At 37.9% G+C, this 20915-nt stretch overlaps 1 protein-coding gene across 1 annotated transcript in view; it reads right to left on the reverse strand.

Annotated features, from left to right (window-relative positions):
• The window catches only part of LOC139742101 (peroxidasin homolog), a 105166-nt gene that overhangs the window by 23307 nt on the left and 60944 nt on the right, over window positions 1-20915 (reverse strand). The window contains exons 2-6 of the mRNA XM_071652663.1: window positions 13657-13800; window positions 12655-12798; window positions 9847-9918; window positions 4847-5016; window positions 1792-1909 (exon numbers count right to left, since the gene is read on the reverse strand). Of these exons, the coding sequence (XP_071508764.1) occupies window positions 1792-1909; window positions 4847-5016; window positions 9847-9918; window positions 12655-12798; window positions 13657-13800 (648 nt within the window). The remainder of the gene's footprint in view (window positions 1-1791; window positions 1910-4846; window positions 5017-9846; window positions 9919-12654; window positions 12799-13656; window positions 13801-20915) is intronic.

Here is a 20915-nt window from a genome sequence, read left to right on the forward strand (position 1 = left end):
CAAATGAGTCATTAACTTAATATCTTCTCTCATGTCTTTTGTATCACAGACTGTAAGCTGATAATAATGAAGCAGTTTTAAGATAAAAGATACACAAATTCCAGGGAAAGCTTACACACATGAGATGATAACCATGCAGCTTTAAATTCTGATCTTCACAGTAAGTGAAAGTATCTTACAGAGTGAGTTATTGGATAGAGACTGAATGTAAGCTGTGTCTCATCACATCACACACAGTGTATATCACCTGTCATTTTAGATTCATTATACTAAATTGTCGGCAGAAGTTATTAATTTGAGCTACAGTCTCCTCCATTCCGCCTGACACACAGGGAATGAAATCTGACACAGAGTCAACAAACTCTGCAGCTGGTAAGTCCACAGTCTCTGATCTGAGACTCCCTCTCTGCTAGCTGTGACTTCAAGTTACATCCTGGTCACTGATCTATTATGAAACACTATCTTTGCTAACTACGACTTCTACAGTAGGTACATCCCTAAGACTCTTCCAGCCATGACTTCTAGTAACATCCCGGTGTCTGATCTGAGAACCTCTCTTTCTGCTACTTGTGTAGCTGTGACTTCTTGCTATGTCCCAGTCTCTGAACTAAGACTCTGCCAGCCATGACTTGTACGTAGTTGTACATCCCAGAGTCTGATCTAAGACCCTCTCCGCCTACTATGATGGCTGTACATCCCCACGTCTGGTCTAAGACGCTCTCCGCCTGCCGTGACTTCTTGGCAGTCTTCCTCTCGTTTCTCACATCTCAGCACTCCTCTAAATTGCCTGCTTCCCATAGATGTCATCACTCCCTTGTTTGCTATTCTGGGAATGGAGTGGGCAGCCTCGGCAGACAGTCCTCTCTCTACAGAAGCTACAATCCAGCCTACCGTCCTAGCAGACACCTCACAGACTAAATACCATAGACGTTCTCTGACTGGGGTCATACGGAGGGTTCAATGAACACTCTATGAATACTAACTCTATGGTTCCAAAATGTGGTATCAGTGTCTGCTTTATACACAGCTTTTAAAAAGTTCAGTTTATGCTTTGAGGGCTCTCTGAATCCTGCCTAATATCAATTTGACTTGGTCTGTAGTGTGTTGCCGTACCCTCCCCATTCCCCCACACTAACCTTGCCTACCTGACCATCACCGCACAGACCATAAAGCCACAGTAAGAGTGTAAAATTGCCATACTGTAAAGTGGAGAACCTGGATTAATTCTGGAATCTGGGGAAATTTCAGTAAACTTCACTCATTCATAATTTTGAACATTGTCCATGTTTCAATATCTCCCATAAATATTCACATTTCTGCATTGGTTCAGTGAAGTGTAAGATTGACTAAAAACTTTGACACTGTGAAATACTCAATGTTGAGAGTGCACTCTCGTATGAAGGTTTTGTGTATGCCTAGAGTGTGCTCCAAGAGGCAAAACTCCATTCAATGTCCTCTTGTCTCTTTGCTGTGTTCCTGATGGATTTGAAAAGTTTCAATTTTCGGGTCAATTCATACAAGTTTTGGTATGCTTGTAGGTGATATTAAGTGATGCATAAACACCACCTGAGCTTTGAACTGTCGTGGTGTGGTCAGGTTAAAGGGATGTATCCGAAAGCTAGAAAGGGTTTAAAAACAAAGGCAATTTGAAACGCAGGAAATACTTAGCTTCCTCTTTGTCAATTCATGTGTCATGTTAGATTCTGCCCTCTATAGGAGAAATGTTTATAGTAGTAATATACATCAAACTGTGCTGACGATCTCCAGTGAGGAGTTGAAGTCTCAACTCACCTGTTGTGTATCCAAATGATCTCTGGTTCCGGGTCACCCCTAGCTCTGCAGCTTAGGTACACATTGTTTCCCTCCGTGGCATCAACATCCTCTGGCTCCACCACAAAATGTGGGCCCTCTGGAGGGAAGAGAGAGAGAATAACATCTCACACTGAGTGGATGGACAATACTCAAAACTGATACTCAAAATCTCCAAATCTCACGTAAATAATCTTCACTAGCTTGAGTAAAGGAATAAAATCTAAGAAACTAGTCTACCACTGCATCTAAATCATGCTATGGAGAAAAGATAATCATAACATTAGTAAATTGGTGTTAGCATGTGTATACCCCTAGCATAACAAGCTGGAAAGTGCTGTATTTTATCCAGCGAAATCAATTATCTGGACACCCGCTGGTCAGAGGGGGCTGAATAATTACTTCATGCATGATATCACGAACTCTCATTTCTTCCGTGGCCTTTCACTTCCAGGTAAAATTGTTTATTAGTGAACCAAACTGATTACATAAAACAAGCATCTGACTTCCCATCTGATTCCTTTAACCCGTTGAGGATGGTTTGATTTTGCTACAACACGCATTTCCCATAGACACCTGCCGGAGTATACTCGGGCCTCGTCTTCAACAGGTTAACACACTACCCTTAAATACAATCACCTTATATGGTAAGAAAATATCTTTTCAGGCCTGAGTTTCTTCAGTTTGTCTCCCTCTTCAAATGAAATTTGTTAAGATCGCAACTGCTGATCTGTAAATTAATAAACAAGCCGGAAAAAAGGAACCAGTGGGACTCGAACCTGTCATCTACTGCATTCTGGGCAGCGACACTACCACCAGGCTGTCCCTGGTTGCCGGCAGTGACACGATGAACATGGAACAAATACCAGCCAAAGCTCCAAAATTCCGACATTGTTGTTAAGTATCTTTTGACAGACAATCAACACAACCATTTCAATTACCGTATACGCTATATATTTCACGGGGGTTTTATTTTCGCGAATTTCGCGAGTCGGGAGCTATTCGCGAAATTAACAACACGCGAAAATATTACCTTCCAAAATGAATCCCTTGCCTTGATGATACGAACATTTCAGTACTAGTATACCATGTCACGGCTTACCGAACAGACCATACTGGCTAAGCTTGTTTACGCACGTCACGTCTACTTACGAATACTGTAGAGAGCCAATCCATTATCGCAAGGGGACCACTCGTCAGAAATCTAGCGCGATGGACTTAACCACTTCAAAAATGTTGAATTCTAACTTACTAGTTCACAGAGTTTGGTAAGTTTTTTTTTTCATGCAGTGTATAACTAGTATCATTCTTATTTGGTAGTAAGTTAAAAATTCACACTTTCTTTGCCACTTCATATTTTCTCTGGTCCCCCAATCGCGAATTTAACCACTCGCGAAAATGTGTGACGGCGGCAATTCGGAAAATTTATGTACGCGAAAATTATAGCGTATACAGTATTTAGGGCTTCCTGATCTCCTGTGTGAGACTAGGTAATATGGTGCTATTTTAAATGACACAAATAGTGCAGGTGACATACAGTGACATCATAACACTGAACCATCTCTCACCTTGGATAGAGTAGCAGACATTGTCAAAGGTAATTCAATAATTGAAATTCACTGATATCGGCACACATCCTTTTCCTGTCTGATTCATTTGCTTTCCACTAATCTTTGTTTGATAACAAACACACCAGGCATGACAGTCAAAATTGAGTCTCTCGCTCTGTGTACCTACAACTGTCTCAACAACCAGACGGTCATTACATCTCTCAACCCTCTTTCCTCTGAGAATCATTACAAAAATACTAAGTCAGTGGGACAAGGACTATTTGTAAGAATGCCACTAATAAGTACAAATTCCACAATGTTCAATTGTTCAACCTTTACTGTGCTTTGTTCTCGGAATTCGCACACACAATGGAGTGTTTTCTTCGCCAGTTGGCACAAATGTCTGGAAACTAATTGTCAATGAATAGAGATTACCTAATCCCTCTAATCCCTCTTGTGTCCCTATGGCATTCTTTCGGCTTGAGGCACATTGCTACAACATCACAGAGGGCTTGCTAATCCGCAACTAGGGTATGCAAAGTTTGGATGGATTACAACATGCTGGTGGCACATATTAGCAAGCTTTTAACAGAGTGCTATGAAGCACAAATTTATTTGTGACCACAAATTCGACAAGTACTCTCAAATCTATGATCAAAGTATGGAGAATGCAGAGGTAGGCCATGAGGGAGACTTCAAACTTCAAACTAAATACAGATGAGGATTTAAATGCTGACATATTGCCTACATGTAATAAGACATCACATGGACATTGTTAAATGATCATGCTGCTCCTAAAAGGGACTGTACAGTACTGGTTGGGGTAGGGATTCATGTTTTGAACATTCCTAAGTGAGATAATGAAAAGCCTCTTATGAAATATGAAAGAGCATGTAATTTTAAGAAGGATTCAACGTTTATTTGATGAAAATTGGTTTTCAAATGGCTGAGATATCCAAAAAAGTGCTAATAATAAAAGGCGACATGCCCCAACTTTATTAGTATCTCTTTGTTTCACCTTGTTTTTGGATATCTCAGCCATTTCAAAACCGATTTTCATCGAATAAACTTTTGATACCCCTTAGAACTGCATGCTCTTTGACATCTCATAGAGTGGTTTCTGAATATCTCGCAAAACGTTAAAAGCTAAATTTTCACCTCGACCAGAACTGTACACACCCTTTAACGCTACAGATGAAGATAACAAAGATGATAATATGCTTCTTTGGAGGAATCTAACTCCCTAGGTGCTAAAATATATTGTAGGGTAGATAGAGTATTCCTGGCTTGACAGTATAGACTAAGCACCCATGTGAAGGTTCCCATTGGATGATGTAATCATGAAATCACATTCTGATGTCACCATGTGCTGCTATTATTAGATTGCATTTCAATGAAACTAAGCTTTCTCAACTGACTGATCTCCTTTGTGCCGCTCACCAACCGTTCTCAGGAAAACATGGCAGGAATAATGGTCCTAAACTTACGACAGTTCAGTTCCTGTGGGGTGAGGTCAACGAGGTTACGTCCACGAAGTGCGACGGGGAAGTGACAGGTAGCGGCGGCTTGTGTGTTTCTGTCACGACTAGCATCAGACAACATCTGAGTGAGGGAGAGCAATTTACAGTTGCATATAAGTTGGTTTGAATCCAGGCGCCTACGGAAAGAAAGAAAACAACAATACAGGGAATCAATGCATTTCAACTGAAGGCATTTTTTGTGCAACTCAGCAAAAGTCTGTGAGGAAGTCTACATCAGACAATTAAGTAGGAGGTATCCTTGTGAGTGAGGATAGCTGATACTGACATCTGATTACTTAAGAACTAAGTTTGATTTGATCATTTCTTGGAGACACTGTTTAACAATGAGATAGCTCAATGTTAGAAATTGTCAAACTTTACTGAAAAGGCTGAATGATGATGTTCAAACTCATTTGAAAGAAAAAATAAATCCAACATACTCAGGTTTTAAGACGTGGGCTGTCCCAATCAAAAGTTCTATAACAGATGTCACTACACTTAAAAATCCATTGACCAAGTGTTGTATTTACATAAGTGTTCTATAGCCTATGGAGAATATTGAGTTTTGCCATTCTAGTCACTCAGAGCCATTTGCTCATCAAAGACAGTGAGATTAAAGGGAATAATCAGGAAGATACTTGTGTCTTATCTACATATAAAGAGAGACACTGGAGTTTTCAGGAAGACTCCTGCAAGAATTCACGGGAGACTTCACAGTGCTGTTCACTTTTTTTTTCTTTTTGGCAGCATTTTAATTACAGCTATAATTACCCAAGTCACGGTTCAATGTACACAAGTGGCTTCTCAAGCAGCTAATGTTAGAAGTTAGCCCACAATTCATCTGAAGGCAAGTGACATATAGCCTTTCATTAAAAAGAGCACATTTATCTTGCGGAGATTACATTCATTTAATGCTGCTACTGATTGTACATTGGAAGAAAATTGAGCTAGAGTTTTGTACTAGATTCTGTTTTGATATAAAGAAAAAAAAACTGTGTCAAAAAAGGAGAGGACAGGGCTTGTCAATATGATGATACTATTTTATGATGCCCGCAGTCAATCAATGAACTCTCAAACTACCCAAACAATCTTAAATGTATGAGGTAACAAAAATAATCAGAGAGACCTACTGCCACCCTGAGCAGTTCTAACGAGGTCAAAGAAAGTTAAACAAATTGAAAAGCTCTCTTCTATGAAATGACTCTTACTTAGGAAGCCATTTGAGTCAGCTGAAGGTAAAGAAGCCTATAAAATGCCTTTCAGTTTCAGCCTCAGAAAAGAAGATAAGATACAGCGAGATAGGACAGTAACTGGGCCACAAGGGATTCAGTAGTACACCATGGTGCAACCTTCCTACCATACCCTACTTTTGGACTGAGCTTGTTTGATTTCAAGAAAAGGAATCTTTTAAACCAATAGCCATCATGGCATCCTTTGTGATAATGTCAATGATAAAAAGCCAATAAAATCTGGAATTTAAAAACAAAATGCTCTGCAGCTATTGTTCATGAAACTATTATGAAGTTTGACCAATATTGGTGTACTCTGCAACATTCCTCCCTCAATACATTGTAAAACCAGAAACTTTCACGGCATAAAACTTTCATAAATTGGAGCTGATGGCCTTTTCTGCAGCATGAAATCTTTGTAATTTGGAACTGGCATTCAACACATTGTGTAAGCTCCTCACAAAATTTGCAGAAGTTTCATGCATGAGAAAATTTCTGGTTTTACAGTAATGGCTCTAATAATATTTCGTCAGCCTTATGCCAAAAGGCCCTTAACACTGTACAAAGTCTATGGGTTAAGGGACTTTTGGCATAAGGCCGACGATTTCTGAAAAACTACCATGGAGAAGTAAAGGAACTAGAGCACAAACTATACCTAAGAAATATATTAACATATTTCAGAGTGTATATTAATTAGTGATGCACAGCAAAACATGAAGGAACAATAAGAGAAAGAGAGAGAGGGGGAGGGGATGAAACATACACATGTATGGTTTGATTTGTGCCTAGATAGCCAACATCAGTAAGTGCTAATATTGGATACTGTAAAAGTGGGTATTTTCGCACGAGTAATTTTTCACACTCCATCGGGTAAGACGAGTTTTACATGTTTTTAATTCCACAGAATCAAGACACAAACTACAGGAACATATAGCAAGCAAAAATACTTGCATGCTTTTATTTTTGTGCTGGGTTTTGGTTGCGCAAAATGTGCAAAAATTACCACTTTTATAGTAATACAAGGGACAGTAACAGAAAATGCAAAAAGAGCAAAAACTGCCAAAAGGAAATCTTGGGGGGAAAAGGTACTTCAATATCTAGACAACACATTAATGTTAGGAAAAGAACAAAGTGAGAATAAATGAAACTGTGTGGTGCAGGAAGGGATATAGGCCTACAGTGTCACAATGGTAACACAAAATAATCTACTGTATCTTATGGTCTACATACATTCATATAGGCAGTCATGTTTTGTCATTAACATGGTAAATAAGCATAATTTTTTAAGGATTCCAAAGAAGATACAGTTTAACTACTTCTCAAAAGATGTCTCTCAAACAGCAAATTTACTTTTAGAGGAAATGTATTAGGCCTACATCTCAATACACTAACTGTAGACAGAGTAAGTTGACGTCATCATGAATAGTCATGAAATGAATTCACTGTTTGACTCCCTAAAACTGATCTTTATGAATACTACAGTCTAATGTGCTATGGATCTATATTAAACACATAATCATCATAAACAAGCTAATCATATTGCATGTACCTAATCTCAAGTAAAGAACAGACCTCCCCAAATATTATCCAAATTATTGGAAGTGTGTCCTTTTTAATTTCGATGTTTCACTACAAGTTACTGTAGTTCGGACTATCAAATCTAACTGAATATAGTCTTATTATTAAAGCTATGATTCACAAACTGTGCACATGCAAAGTGTCATTGTCTCAGAGCAGAGATCCTTGCAGAACAAAAATTTCTCTGTAGTTGAGCAATTATCTTTTTCTGTGTGTGTATGCATTCTTTCATGAAAAAAGTCAGTATTTGACAAAAAATCAAGGTGTAACAGCTGATTTCTACATCCTGTGTTCACACTAAAAGGACAGAAGTTATCTCTGATAGTTTCTTCCCTCTCAAAATTTTACATGTGAAAACTGACGGAGACAGCCTTCCTTGTCCCTACAAATTTGGGGGGGTTTGTGGGCAAACCATACGCAGAACAATGCCTCCAGCAATTAGATTCTACATGTGCACATTGCATGCACAATAAAGGATTTAAAGAACAGTTAACCCAGAGCACCCTTTGTCTGACTGGAAGCTGAGTACCCATCGGTGACCCGAAAATCAGTCACGTGTGAACTGCCTCCCCTACTATGCAGGGAGATGAGCGGAAATGTGCATAGTTGTCTAGAAAAAAAAAAAGATAAAGGTATGTTTCTCAAAATGTCCCCCTGGAATTCGAGACAAATGTGAATGCAGAAAGAGGGAGTGTTGAAAGAAGAGGATGCTGGGAAGGAATAGAGGAAAGTGGAGTGAAGAGGAGAGGAGGGAATTAAAAAGAATAAAAGGGGATACGACAGACGGGAGGGGAGGAGAGGGGAGGTGATGGGATGAGAGAGAGGTGAACATCACAGTAGATGGGATGGGAATAGAAAGGATTATAGAGGGGTCTAGGGCAATTACCCCCTGCGCAATTATCCTGGACCTTTCCCCTGACCCTAACCCTACTCCTAATCCTGAACCTAATCCTACCAAACTCTAACCCTAAACCTAACCCTTACTCTAATCTTTACTCTAGCCTTATCACTAACCAGTATTTTGGTGGGGGTGGGGGGGGGGGGTAGTTGCTCTGATATGATTGGACAGAATGGCATGAAAAGGAAAGGGGGTGACAGTACACACATTTGCATAACCTTATTTGCTTGTTGCTTTTCTTTCCTTTTTTTTAGGGGGGATGCTTTGCTTTGACTGATATTATCTACAGGGTACCATTCCAAAAGAAGAACTTTGTTTATACAAATACTGCTTTTTGTGATATAACAAGCAGGCACTAAATGTTGCATGAAATATCAGAGCCAAATATGCATTGAAAAATGTAGTAATATGCATCTCTACACAGGCATGCACAAACCTTTGTCTACAATGCACATCCAACATTTCAGCTTCATGACCTAAATCTATAAAGTTAGTTTAATATCCATTTAGATATAACCCTGAGGCCTGGTACAACCCTGACAAAACTTTCCATCAAACATTCTCTAAACTGGTCTTCTTGGCCCTCTATTGATACTGATCTCAGTTTCAGGTATGTTTGAGATGTATAGGTTACATGGAATGATTTAAGAATGAGGGTTGTGAATTATTCATCCTGCATTAATATTTGTAATGTACTGACCATCTCATTCAAAAGTTGGTCTGGCCCTATTTACCCCTCTATCATCACTTAGAGCATAATGAAGAAGCAGCAAATCTCAAAAACAGTTTAAGCCTTTTACTTAGCTGGATAATGAGGTAGTCTAAGTTTGTTGAATATTCTTGTACTACTTCAAAATGTTAATATATGATGAGTAATAAAACATCAGTTTAACATTATATTATAAACTTACATAATTTAATCAGGTTGCATTATTTCGATGGCCCACAAAGCCAAGGAGGAAAAAATATGTCAGATTTTCAAAGACTGCATCAATAATTTTCACACTAACAATGTGATTTTTTTAAGGTGAAGCTTTGCAAGCTTTATAGAAAACTTGTGATTTTGAGTTGTTGGTATTTCCATATATCAAGAAATCATGTCAGCCATTTTAAAAAAGGAAAAAGAAAACATTTCTACAGTGATTAGCAGCTGGCAGCAGTTGTTATGACTACAAGAATTATTTTAGATGTTATCAACATAAAATACACAGTGAGACACGGCACAAACAAGACAGAGACTCACAAACATACAGTAAACTTACAATCTCTTTAATGATTCTAGTCCGTAGAACGTGCCCGGTTCGAGTATGGACATATTGTTATTGTTCAAAAACCTGCAAAAATAGCAAGCAATATGTTAGCATAATATAGTGTAGATAATCAAAACAAAATCAAAATGAGTTTCAAACTGAAGTGAGTAACAAGAACATATGGATAGCTCAGATATCAGCAGCCCAGTTAAAAGAATATTTTTTCTTCATGGAAGTTGAATAGTAAGAACACAAATTAAAGGCAAGATATGACATGACCTCAGTCATTTATTAATGTTAGATGTTTGCCTGAACATAAAATTTGCATAGTAATTTTGAGTACGGATGTAGATTATGCTGCAAATTAATAACATTAATTTCTGGCATATGGCAATTAGAAGGCAAGAAATGAATACCGAATTAGATATGTTACTAATGCAGATTCATAAGATTTCAGCTGTTTCTATATAAGAAACATAAAGAACTCTTCCTCATACAGAAATAGCATTTTAAATTTCCTTTTGTTTTTCAAATAAGAACATAACATTTTATTCTCCTTTTATTTTTCAGACTCATTGGGTCAACTGGTTACTTTAGAACTGAGAAAATAAAGAATGTAGAAGAGACAAGCTTATGAGAAGACGATGTACAACTGTTTAAGGGTATTCCATCTAATGTGCATGTACACGTATACCGTATGTCCCCACAAAAATTACAATGGTACCCTCCTCAACAATAACTTAAAAAATAGTGAATCAAGCGAAATACAATTTCAGGGTATGAAACTACAACTCATTGCCCACATCTTGCAGAAAACCCCATCTGATTTGCTTCAGTGGTCAAAGAGAAATGAGGATTTTGTAGAGCATGTCAAGAATCCCTTCCCTCCAAGTTCTGTCCATTGTCTTCACACATTAATATGCAGTTCCAAGAGCATCCAAGTGCAAAACTTGGGAGAAACAGACCTATCACATGTTTTACAAAGATCTACATTTCTCGATGACCACTTAGCCAAATTGAATGGGGTTTTCTGCAAAATATAGGTAAGATGTTATATTTTTAGACCCTGCAATAGCATTCATAAAGTTTAATCATATTAAAAGTTAGCAATGCGGAAATCCGTTGTAATTTTTTTTGGGACATACTGTATAGAGGAATGAAACTGAAGTGCACAATCATCTATGATACCTTCATCTTCTTCACACATTCCTAGCAGATGTTATGGCTGAAAAGCAACATTATCAGCCAAAGTATATTCACCTTTGTCTTAAATTTTGACCCATGTTATTCAATTAAAAAAAAAAAAAATCCCAGTCTATTTCTAACCTTCCTTGAGCAATATGTATAACTGGACACTCTGGCTAATGATATTACACTGTAGCTGGAAAGCAAATTAAATTGTAGCTTAAGTTTGGTGACCTTGAATGCTTGACCTTAACTGATTTTGCCCACTATCTAATCTATCCATCTACATCTCATGTACCCACATACCCAAGTCTCAAACAATCTCCTGAAGTGGATTTTTTTTTCATCAAGTTAATTAGATCTAAGGAATACAAACAGATGGATAGTGGGTGACCACATTAATAAAAATGATTCTTTTGACCCCTTCATATAAAAGCTATATGCGTAGCTCTCTTCTACCTTGCCTAATTGAGCAAAATCAAAATCCACAAATGTTGCTCCTGTTCTGCCCCCTGAAATTAATAAAGTGGCATAGAAGTGGGCATTGAATAGTGATTCACTTGACATAACCGTGCATGTTCTCTTACAGGTGAAATGAAGTAGAAAACTCTTTTTGCAGATGATATTAGAAGTTTAGTGCAGGTTTATACTTTTCTGAGCAAAAATATGAATGTACGCAATATGAAGCAATTGTTTGTGCTTTTTGTAATCATGGGACAGTGCCTCCAAGTATACTTTTGTGGCAGCAGTCATAATTCGACATGTCTTTTTCTTATAAACACTACACTAAAGGGAGATAACTTTAACATTTCTTTTTTTAAAGAAGGTCACAATATCTAAAATCAAATATAAATCTCAACATAATGGCTATTGTATCACAGACCTCACCCATCAAAACAACAAACAAATATTAAAGCTTTTCTGATTTTTCTTGTTTTAACTATACAGGAATAAGATTGATCAACAGTTTGGCTGCTGCTTTTCGTATCACGGTCCTCCACATAAGTTTAAAGAAACCAAGAATGAACAAGCAGCTAAAATTCATATGAGAAAGCCCCCCCCCCCCCTTTCAACAACAACAACAAAATCTAATGAAAGCTGTATGCAAAAAATATAGCAGATCAGTGAGGTTTTAAGATAAGTTTAAAAAGTATTACCCACTTCTGACATCTGACAATAAGTCACCTAATTTGCCATCTAATGAGCAACTAATTAACTCCCTCAGTCAGGTGACAACACAATCACTGACAGAAAGTTCCTCTTTCACTTTGCCTGGGAAATACAATTACAAAACTTTCTCCATATAAATTATTTCTCTGGGTCCCAGCTCAAATTATGAGTATATTTTTGCAAATCCCCACAAGAGGAACGTACTGTCTTCATACAAAATCATTGTCACATTCCTCTTTCAGCTTTTTTATAATCCACCTGTTTGAATCTCCAACATTGCTTGCTAAATTTCAAACAAATCTTTAAGTTTAAATCTACTACTTTCATTCAATCTTTGGAATATTCTACCAGAATGGAGGATGATAAAGAACTGAAAAGATGCCAAAAGGAATGCAGCGTAAATGAGTAGAATGGGCTGAAGTGTGAGAGCCATGCTGACTAGTGTAGGGAGGAGTTTATACTCACAGTCTCTCAAGAGAAGGTAGATTGCTGAAGGTACCAGGAGGAACCTTCTTCAGCTGGTTGGAGTACAGGTAAAGCTGCTCCAAGTTATTCAGACCATCAAAGGCGCGGGCGTCGATTTCAGATATCTTATTCTTGTACAAATATCTGGCAAAAAAAAAAAGGCATGAGAGAGAACGTATTATCTGTGAATAAGCAGAGGACTATACTTGACATTGATTAGAACACATGATTGTTTTCAATGAAGGATAGCTTGGAAGAATGGTTTCCATTTCAGTGATGTCCCAAGGGAAGTTATTAAAAATGGGTGTGGTTTTCACATTAGATTTTGGGTGTCAATGGCTGGTTCCAACCAATAAGTATTGTAGCTGCATGTTCCAACCACGTTGTCTTTGAATATCATTCTTACAATGTTTACACAGTCTAATCAGACCTCTTCAAGCATACAGTGTAACTTACATGAATTTCTATTAACTATACAGAAAATGAATTTTTCTTGTCATCATGTCAGCAATATATATTTTAAACTTACCTACAATGAATGAACAACAGTGCATGACATATGCTCATCTTAAACCATGTAAGGTTACAATGGCTACCATACTGCAAAGTATACTGCAAAGTATTTTTGATAGTGGATGAACAAGCACAGATTACTTTTATTGCTAATAATCTACTTTTTATTGATCCTACAAATACCATATTGCATTAATTACATGAGCGATGTACTCCATAAAGCTCATGTTTGGACCTCTGATACAGTCCATACTTCTAAAACAATTCTATATTGATACCAAAAGTATAAATCAAATTTTTGTTCCTGACAAGATTGGTTCCATATCAGTGCATTTCTGCATAGTGTTTTAGCTAATTCTCAAGGACTTTATTTTGAATTCAAGATTTGACATGCTTGAGAGTTTGTTTCACAGAGCAGAGACATAATAATGACACATATCTATAATTTATCTCACATGGAACAGAGAGAGAATGAAAAGAAAGACTTACAAATATTTCAGATGTCTGAGACCTGAGAAAGCACCTCGATGTATTCTCCTGATGTTGTTGTTGTTTAGCAGCAATGTGCTGACATTGGGTAGATTTCTGAAGGAGCCTGCTGGAATCTCGTTGATTTGATTGAACCTCAAATCTCTAGAAAAGATCAGAGAAGATGAAACAACAACATGGATTAGAATGAAACATGAACACGGAATATCATGTTTGACAACTTGAACAAAGTCATAAAATAATCACATTTATCAGATGAGTATGATTTGCTAAAATCACCTGTTAGTGCAGTAAAAAAAAAATCAAGGGTAAGTAATAGTAACACTGCATTTTCTTTTGAAGACAAATAATTTCCTTTAGTCAGCTCAGGCACAAATACCATACATCAGGGGCTTCTACATTCCCTGAAAAATCATACATGTATACCATTACAGTCATTCCATGGTGATAAAAAAACATAACAGTGTGAAATTAAAGTGACAAGATAGTGTGGCATCAGACCAAAAAGGTTCTGTATTTATTCTGCCACACAAATTGGCAAACTTCAGAAAGAGAGAGAGAAAAAAATGTTATGAAGTTGACAACTTGTACAAACATTGAAAAGTTGTGGCTTATCAGCCTGTGGTTGACATGTGGCTGATGATGATGATAATAATAATAATAATAATAATGATGATAATAATAATAATTATAATAATAATAATAATAATAATAATAATAATAATAATAATAATAATAATAATAATAATAATAATAATAATGATAATAATAATAATAATAATAATAATAATAATAATAATAATAATAATAATAATAATAATAATAATAACAATGAATTTAATGTATTGTGTCTGCCACACAGTGATACTCCTGGCCCAGAAAGATGAGACCTATTTTTTTCTTTTGATATCGCTTCATTTTGGAAAGAACCTTGTTTGAAAGAAAACACAAGATTAACTGAAATAAAAAGGTTTTGAGTTCTTTCTTGAAAAGAGGGGTTGAGGTATCCATTTCCAGTGTCACGGATAGAGTGTCAAGCTGCCATCAGCTCAAACAGGTATTGTCAAAGATGTACAGACCAAAGAGAACTCACACCGCCATGTGTCAGGAATAAGAGGAAATGAGGATCACTACACAATCACTGTACACCACAACAGACACACTGAGCACTGTGAATTAACCTGTTTCCTACCAGACTAACATGCACTATGCATAGCACCCATCAGGTTCTGATAGGCAATCACCTGAGATCAACACAACAGAATTTCCAGTAGAGCTGATATTACTGTAAATGTGGAAATTTTTCATGCTTGGCCAGGTAAGATCATTTAGCAAAATCAAAACATTGGAAAGTGTTACATAAAACAAGCAAAAAAAAGTTTGCTTGCTTTTATCTTTGCACTAGTTTCTCTTCATGCCGAAATGCACAAGACAGGCTAAGCATTTTTAGATATCTTTGATCAATGAAGAAGTCCTTTCATCATGTACATTTGCATTTTATGTAAAAATTGACAATCTAGAGTCTAGACAATTCTCTTTTACAATGGTTTACTACCAAATATAACACACACCAAATGCTTCTATAGAGAAACATGAAGGTCCAGTGTCTTACAATGCTGAATATCGATAGGCAGGGCAGGCAATGTCAAGTTGAAAGCTGAATATGTTGGGTTTCATTTCACTGCCTCAAGGTTTGACTGAGTGTAAGCTCAATGAAAACCAGCTCTAATCTAGGCTAGACTCAATGAAAACCAGCTCTAATCTAGGCTAGACTCAATGAAAACCAGCTCTAATCTAGGCTAGACTCAATGAAAACCAGCTCTAATCTAGGCTAGACTCAATGAAAACCAGCTCTAATCTAGGCTAGACTCAATGAAAACCAGCTCTAATCTAGGCTAGACTCAATGAAAACCAGCTCTAATCTAGGCTAGACTCAATGGAAACCAGCTCTAATCTAGGCTAGACTCAATGAAAACCAGCTCTAATCTAGGCTAGACTCAATGAACACCAGCTCTAATCTAGGCTAGGCCCACCTAGAGCCAAACCTGACCCAGTCAGATTCAAGCCAGACAATGCAGTCACATTGTCAGCTTTGCATAAAGTGAGACTACACCAACCCTGTCTACTGAGTTCAGCCAAACAACACCAGGAACTTCATCCAAACAACACCAGGGACGGGAAATTGGCAGCAATTATCACTGAAGCCTTCCACTCATAAACAGGGGAAAGAGTTTACCCCTGGTGCAAAATTGAGCATCTCTCTAGAAGCTGGGAAAGAAAATCTGGCTTGATTAGCCCCCCTTTCAGATGGTAGGTAAATCTCTCTAATAATCATGATTACATTCTATATTAGAAGAATTATGCTTAAATTGAGATATTTCTAGCATCTGAAAGCAAACTATTGTAATCAAGATCCCAAAATCATGATTAGCAAATCCCGGTCCAGAAGTCTTTTCAAATCTTGATTTGCTCAATTCATGGTGCCCACTTCCCAGCTAAATGGCTTATGTGTGCTGATATTTCATATAATTTGTTATGTCAGCTAGTACTTCATCTTACTTCAACAAAATATGCCCCCCCCCCCAAAAAAAAGGAAAATTATGCTGCTAGGGGAATTTCACAACTATCCATCCTTTGTTTCACACACACAAGTGTCTAAATCGGAAATCGCTAGGTATATCTCCACAAGAATTGTCAGCACACCTTACATTGACCTTTGACCCTTTGACATGTGGTGAAAACGGCCTGCAGGTAAATGGCTGCCAGGTGGGAGGCCAATCACTGAGTGACTGTGACCTTAAGTGTCCTCACAATACTCCAATACTCCTTCATGGTATCGAGGTAGGGAGGGAGTCCAGCTGTAGCTAACAGACCTGGGGTGCGTTCACACTTAACTTTTTGGGCCATTAATACAGTGTTAGTTAGAACATGGTTAGTGTAGAACACGGTTGCATCCTGACTCACAAAATGGCATTTCAAATCACTGATTCAAAATGCACAAAAAAGTGCGTTTACTATCAATGACTTATCTAATCCCATTTACTGGGGAAGTATTTTAAATGTAAATCACGTTTACGATCAGTGATTCTCACTAATCACATTTCCTGGGGAAGCGTAACTGCAAAAGTATGTACACTATTAACAGCTCGCTACAAAATATAGGAGTGTACGGTTTTTCAACAATGCGCAGTGAATGTTGCTAGATCAGCTCTTTCTTGAGCTTGAAAACTTTGAGCATAAACACTCCCATTGCAGTGACTCCACTGTCTCAAAATAGATACGTAATGAGTACTTTCATTTCTCTACAGAGTTTTGACTTTGGAAGTTTATAAATCATAACATGTGGTCAGCATTCAGATGATGACTGCAGCAGGTATTTAGAGAACATGTATGCGACATGAATAAATGTCTTTCTACTCTTTACGCTCACAGTTTTTCTATTGGTCATCAAGCAAAGTCTACAGCAAGCGTGACATTGAAGGATGAAGAAAACCAATCAGCAATTACACTAACAATGGCATGACTTACTCATTAGGCCTATATGCTCTATGCTCCAAGTCATTGGAGAATTTGATAAAGTCTAGGATACTAAAACAAGTTAAAATCACACTGACAAATGAATGCATCATTAAGAAGATGCAACAGCTTTATGTTCGCTTTGCCATTTCTTTATATATTTTTTTTTCATTCAGTATTTATTGGTAAAAAGCAAATGCCATTTACAGCAAAGAATAAAAAATCAATCGATTTACAAAATCACATAATAAAAAAAGTGCAGCAAAACAAAGTGGATACTTAAAATATCACATAACAAATATGAAAAAAATACCATCTGCAACCAAAAGATTGCAGTCACCCCACGGTTGCATACAGATTGAATTCTCCTATCTCCTCCTCTTTATGGTTGGCCCTAAACTTTTTGCATGCTGAGCAATGGTTCGCAGTGAGTTTCTCGTTGCAGTGGATGGTGCATAGTACATGTGCACTTTGGGCAAGGATAGATATCTCTTGAATGATTTTTGTTCTGTTTTTTTTTTTCACCAGGAGTGACAAAAAGCGCATCCAAATGATGCCCCCCTAGCCACTGAAGCCCACAGAGACAGTCAACTGAACTCTTGTAATAAATGACTGACATTCTTTCCCTCCCATACATCATGATACTTCCACATTTTTACTGTTTCATCGGAAAAAAAAAAGTAACTGTCACTCTTCATCAGTCACATTCACTGATATCATTTATAGCTTCTCATTCTACCTATGCCTCTCTCATTCTTTCTATCTTTTTTTTTCTCTCTCATTGTTTAAAATTTGCAGTTCAAAGTTATGGGGCATCACTGTCAAATTGACAGTGAATGTTTATTCCTCTTAAACTCTCATGTCACCAGATGTCATGAAAGACTGAAAGAAGGAGGTGAAAAACTAAAGTTATACTTTGTGACAAGGACACACTAAATCACATCAACCATGAAGACAAATTGGCCGACCATGGGTATTGTACACCCTAAAGGTGATGTGTTGTGGAAGAAGGGAAAAGCTTTACTGGAGTTCAGAGGTCAAGCCATAAGGAGAGCCATTTGCCAACTTGTTAGTGGATGAAACATTGCATTCTTGATTGGAAGTCTTGGCTGAGGATGAAAAGAGTCACTAGTCTGTCATCACATATATCTTGACAGGCTGGAATGGGCCACGTTTGGTTCTAAAAACCTTATACACAAGTTCTCCCATGCTTGCTCACAGTGGAGATATAACTGCCGAAGGTCAGGTACATTGTCACCTGTAGTCTTCCTATATGCTGGTGAAAGGGGAACGAAATCTAATTCTATTGTTTGTTCTACTTTCCCACAATTTCAAAAGTAAACATACTTAAATGCTATATTCTTCATCTCTAGAATTTAGAAAATCGATGGTTTCTGTGCAAGCCATTGACATTTTTATAGCCATGCAGCATAAGGCAAATCATTACAACATGAACAACTTTAACCCATTGAGGATGGACTGATTTTGCTACAACACGTACTTCCCATAGACAACTGCCTGAGTATACTTGGGACTCGTCTTCAACAGGTTAATAGACTACAAAATATAGGCCTACAGATTAAATACCACAAAAGTAGTATATTTTCAACAGCAGGTGTGCAAACCAATTTTGATTAGCCACAGGGAGATAATAGTTACGTTCAGACGGGAGCCCTTAACCTCGAAGTTAGGAAACTTCGAGGTTAGAGCTTGTAGTTAGGGACCGTGAAGACGCACTCGTAGTTAGCAAACCTCGAGGTTTGCTCGATGTTTCGAGCCACGAGAAATCTTATGGTTAGCGCTCTAATCACGAGCCGCGGGGGGTCCCCACTCGTAGTTAAGCACCGTGTGGACACAAAAAACAACGAACTCGGAGTTAAGAGTGACCTCGCCGTAAACTCCAGCCCCCACAATTTCCCTCTGCTTCCGGGTCAACCTCCCAAACGTACACCACAAATACACTACACATGAAAAACCTATGACGCACGACACAACAACATCATCTTTTCTTCCCATGCACTTGATCTCTGAAACTGAACACGTCGAACTAGATCGCTACTGTATTCTATATTCTTCTCCGACGCTAAAAAAAAAATGTTTTCGACGAATATCTTCATTAAGGAATAAAGTCATCAGTGCAGTGCTATCTCTGCCATACCATGACAGAGAAAAAGAGTACCTGTAAGCGAGTCCGACAGGGTTGGAATCCCATTTTCTTTGCTCACTTTTCCACTAAAAGAATAAATAGACGTCTTGTTAGCAGTGTGGGCTGAAACTTCCGGTTATGTGGTTTTAACATCGAGTGGGACCCACTCGTAGTTACGAGGGGCAGAAGCTTAACCTCGAGGTTTCGTAACCTCGAGGTTAAGACTCGTCGTGTGGACACACGTCGTAGTTAGGGGGCAAGAGCTAAACCTCGAGGTTTCCTAACCTCGAGGTTAGGGCCTGCCGTCTGAACGTAACTAATGTAGGCCTATAGACTGTCGATCTTAACACATTGTTTGACAGGTGTACAGACTATCCTCTACTAATATATCAACCTGTGACAGACAAGACCTGAGTAGACTCAGGCAGGTGTCTATGTGGGAAATGTGTGCTATAGCAAAATCAGTTCACCTTCAATATGTTTAGCAGGAGTGCATACTCAAAGTTGCACTGCACTCATTCAAATCACAATGACACTCATGACCTTACAGACCCCTGATCCTAACTCACAGGTCATGGTTTACTGTCCCCAAAAATCATTTTATGGCGATATAGCCTTGGTGATAATTGTCCTTCTGACCATCAAAGGGTGCAGGTGTTGCCCAGCAATTGGTACAGGTGCTGATCTGATCAAAGTTATGAACAGTTGCTTGTATCCTATCCCGTAGGTTTTGATTTTAGCCTCATCTACAGATAAGCATTTTCACTCTCCATGAGGATTGAACAAAAGGCATTCACAAGAGATGTCTGGAAATATGTTGATGATTTATTGCTGTGGATATAAAGTTACTTGACAATAAACATTTTTTAGTGATCAGTTTTTAGTTTCAAATATGTTTGGAAGAGTGTGACAAGATGACAGTGTGGATATCCCACTGATGTCAAAAATGTTTAGTGGGGGTCTTAAACTTGGAATATCTTTATGATTTACTAGTAGTCATACAATCACTGCATTGTTTGAGTGCGTCAAAACATATGACTCAATTTCATTTCTGTTTTCAGGCACAGGAACTTGCTCTTGAGAGAACCTTCCTTAAAGCATCTGAATTTTCCTTTAACTGTCCAAATGTCTCCTTTAAGTGTAGGAACCCCCTGTAGTGTAGTCCCACATTCAAGTTTGACATTTGTGGTCCTTAGGTGGTAGCTGCTACTGCCTAGAAGCGAGAGTGAGAGTGAGAGTGAGGAGGAGCTAAATTAGTAACACATGCCAGGAGCCTCGGAGGACCACTGGCAGCCAGGAGTCTCCTAGGACCAGCAGAAGCCATATGCAAACTTCTCGTCTATTATCGTCATCGTCTATAATCATCATTGTAGTCTGAGCAGTCACTCACACTTAGATAGACTTGTTGTAATCACATCACTAAATGTATTTGAAACACTTGAAATGAGCAAAACTCATTTACAAAGCATCTCCGGACAACAAATGGCCATGATTTAAGATGCATGTTCAGGAAGAATATGATTCAAGTTCGCTTTCAGACTTACAAATATTACTGGATTAGACTGAAACCCATTTAGAAACAAGATTAAATACAAAT

This window comes from Diadema antillarum, unplaced genomic scaffold, assembly GCF_040938485.1.
Source record: "Diadema antillarum isolate AM-2024a unplaced genomic scaffold, OU_Dant_1.0 seq00000980_RagTag, whole genome shotgun sequence".
Taxonomy (NCBI): domain Eukaryota; kingdom Metazoa; phylum Echinodermata; class Echinoidea; order Diadematoida; family Diadematidae; genus Diadema; species Diadema antillarum.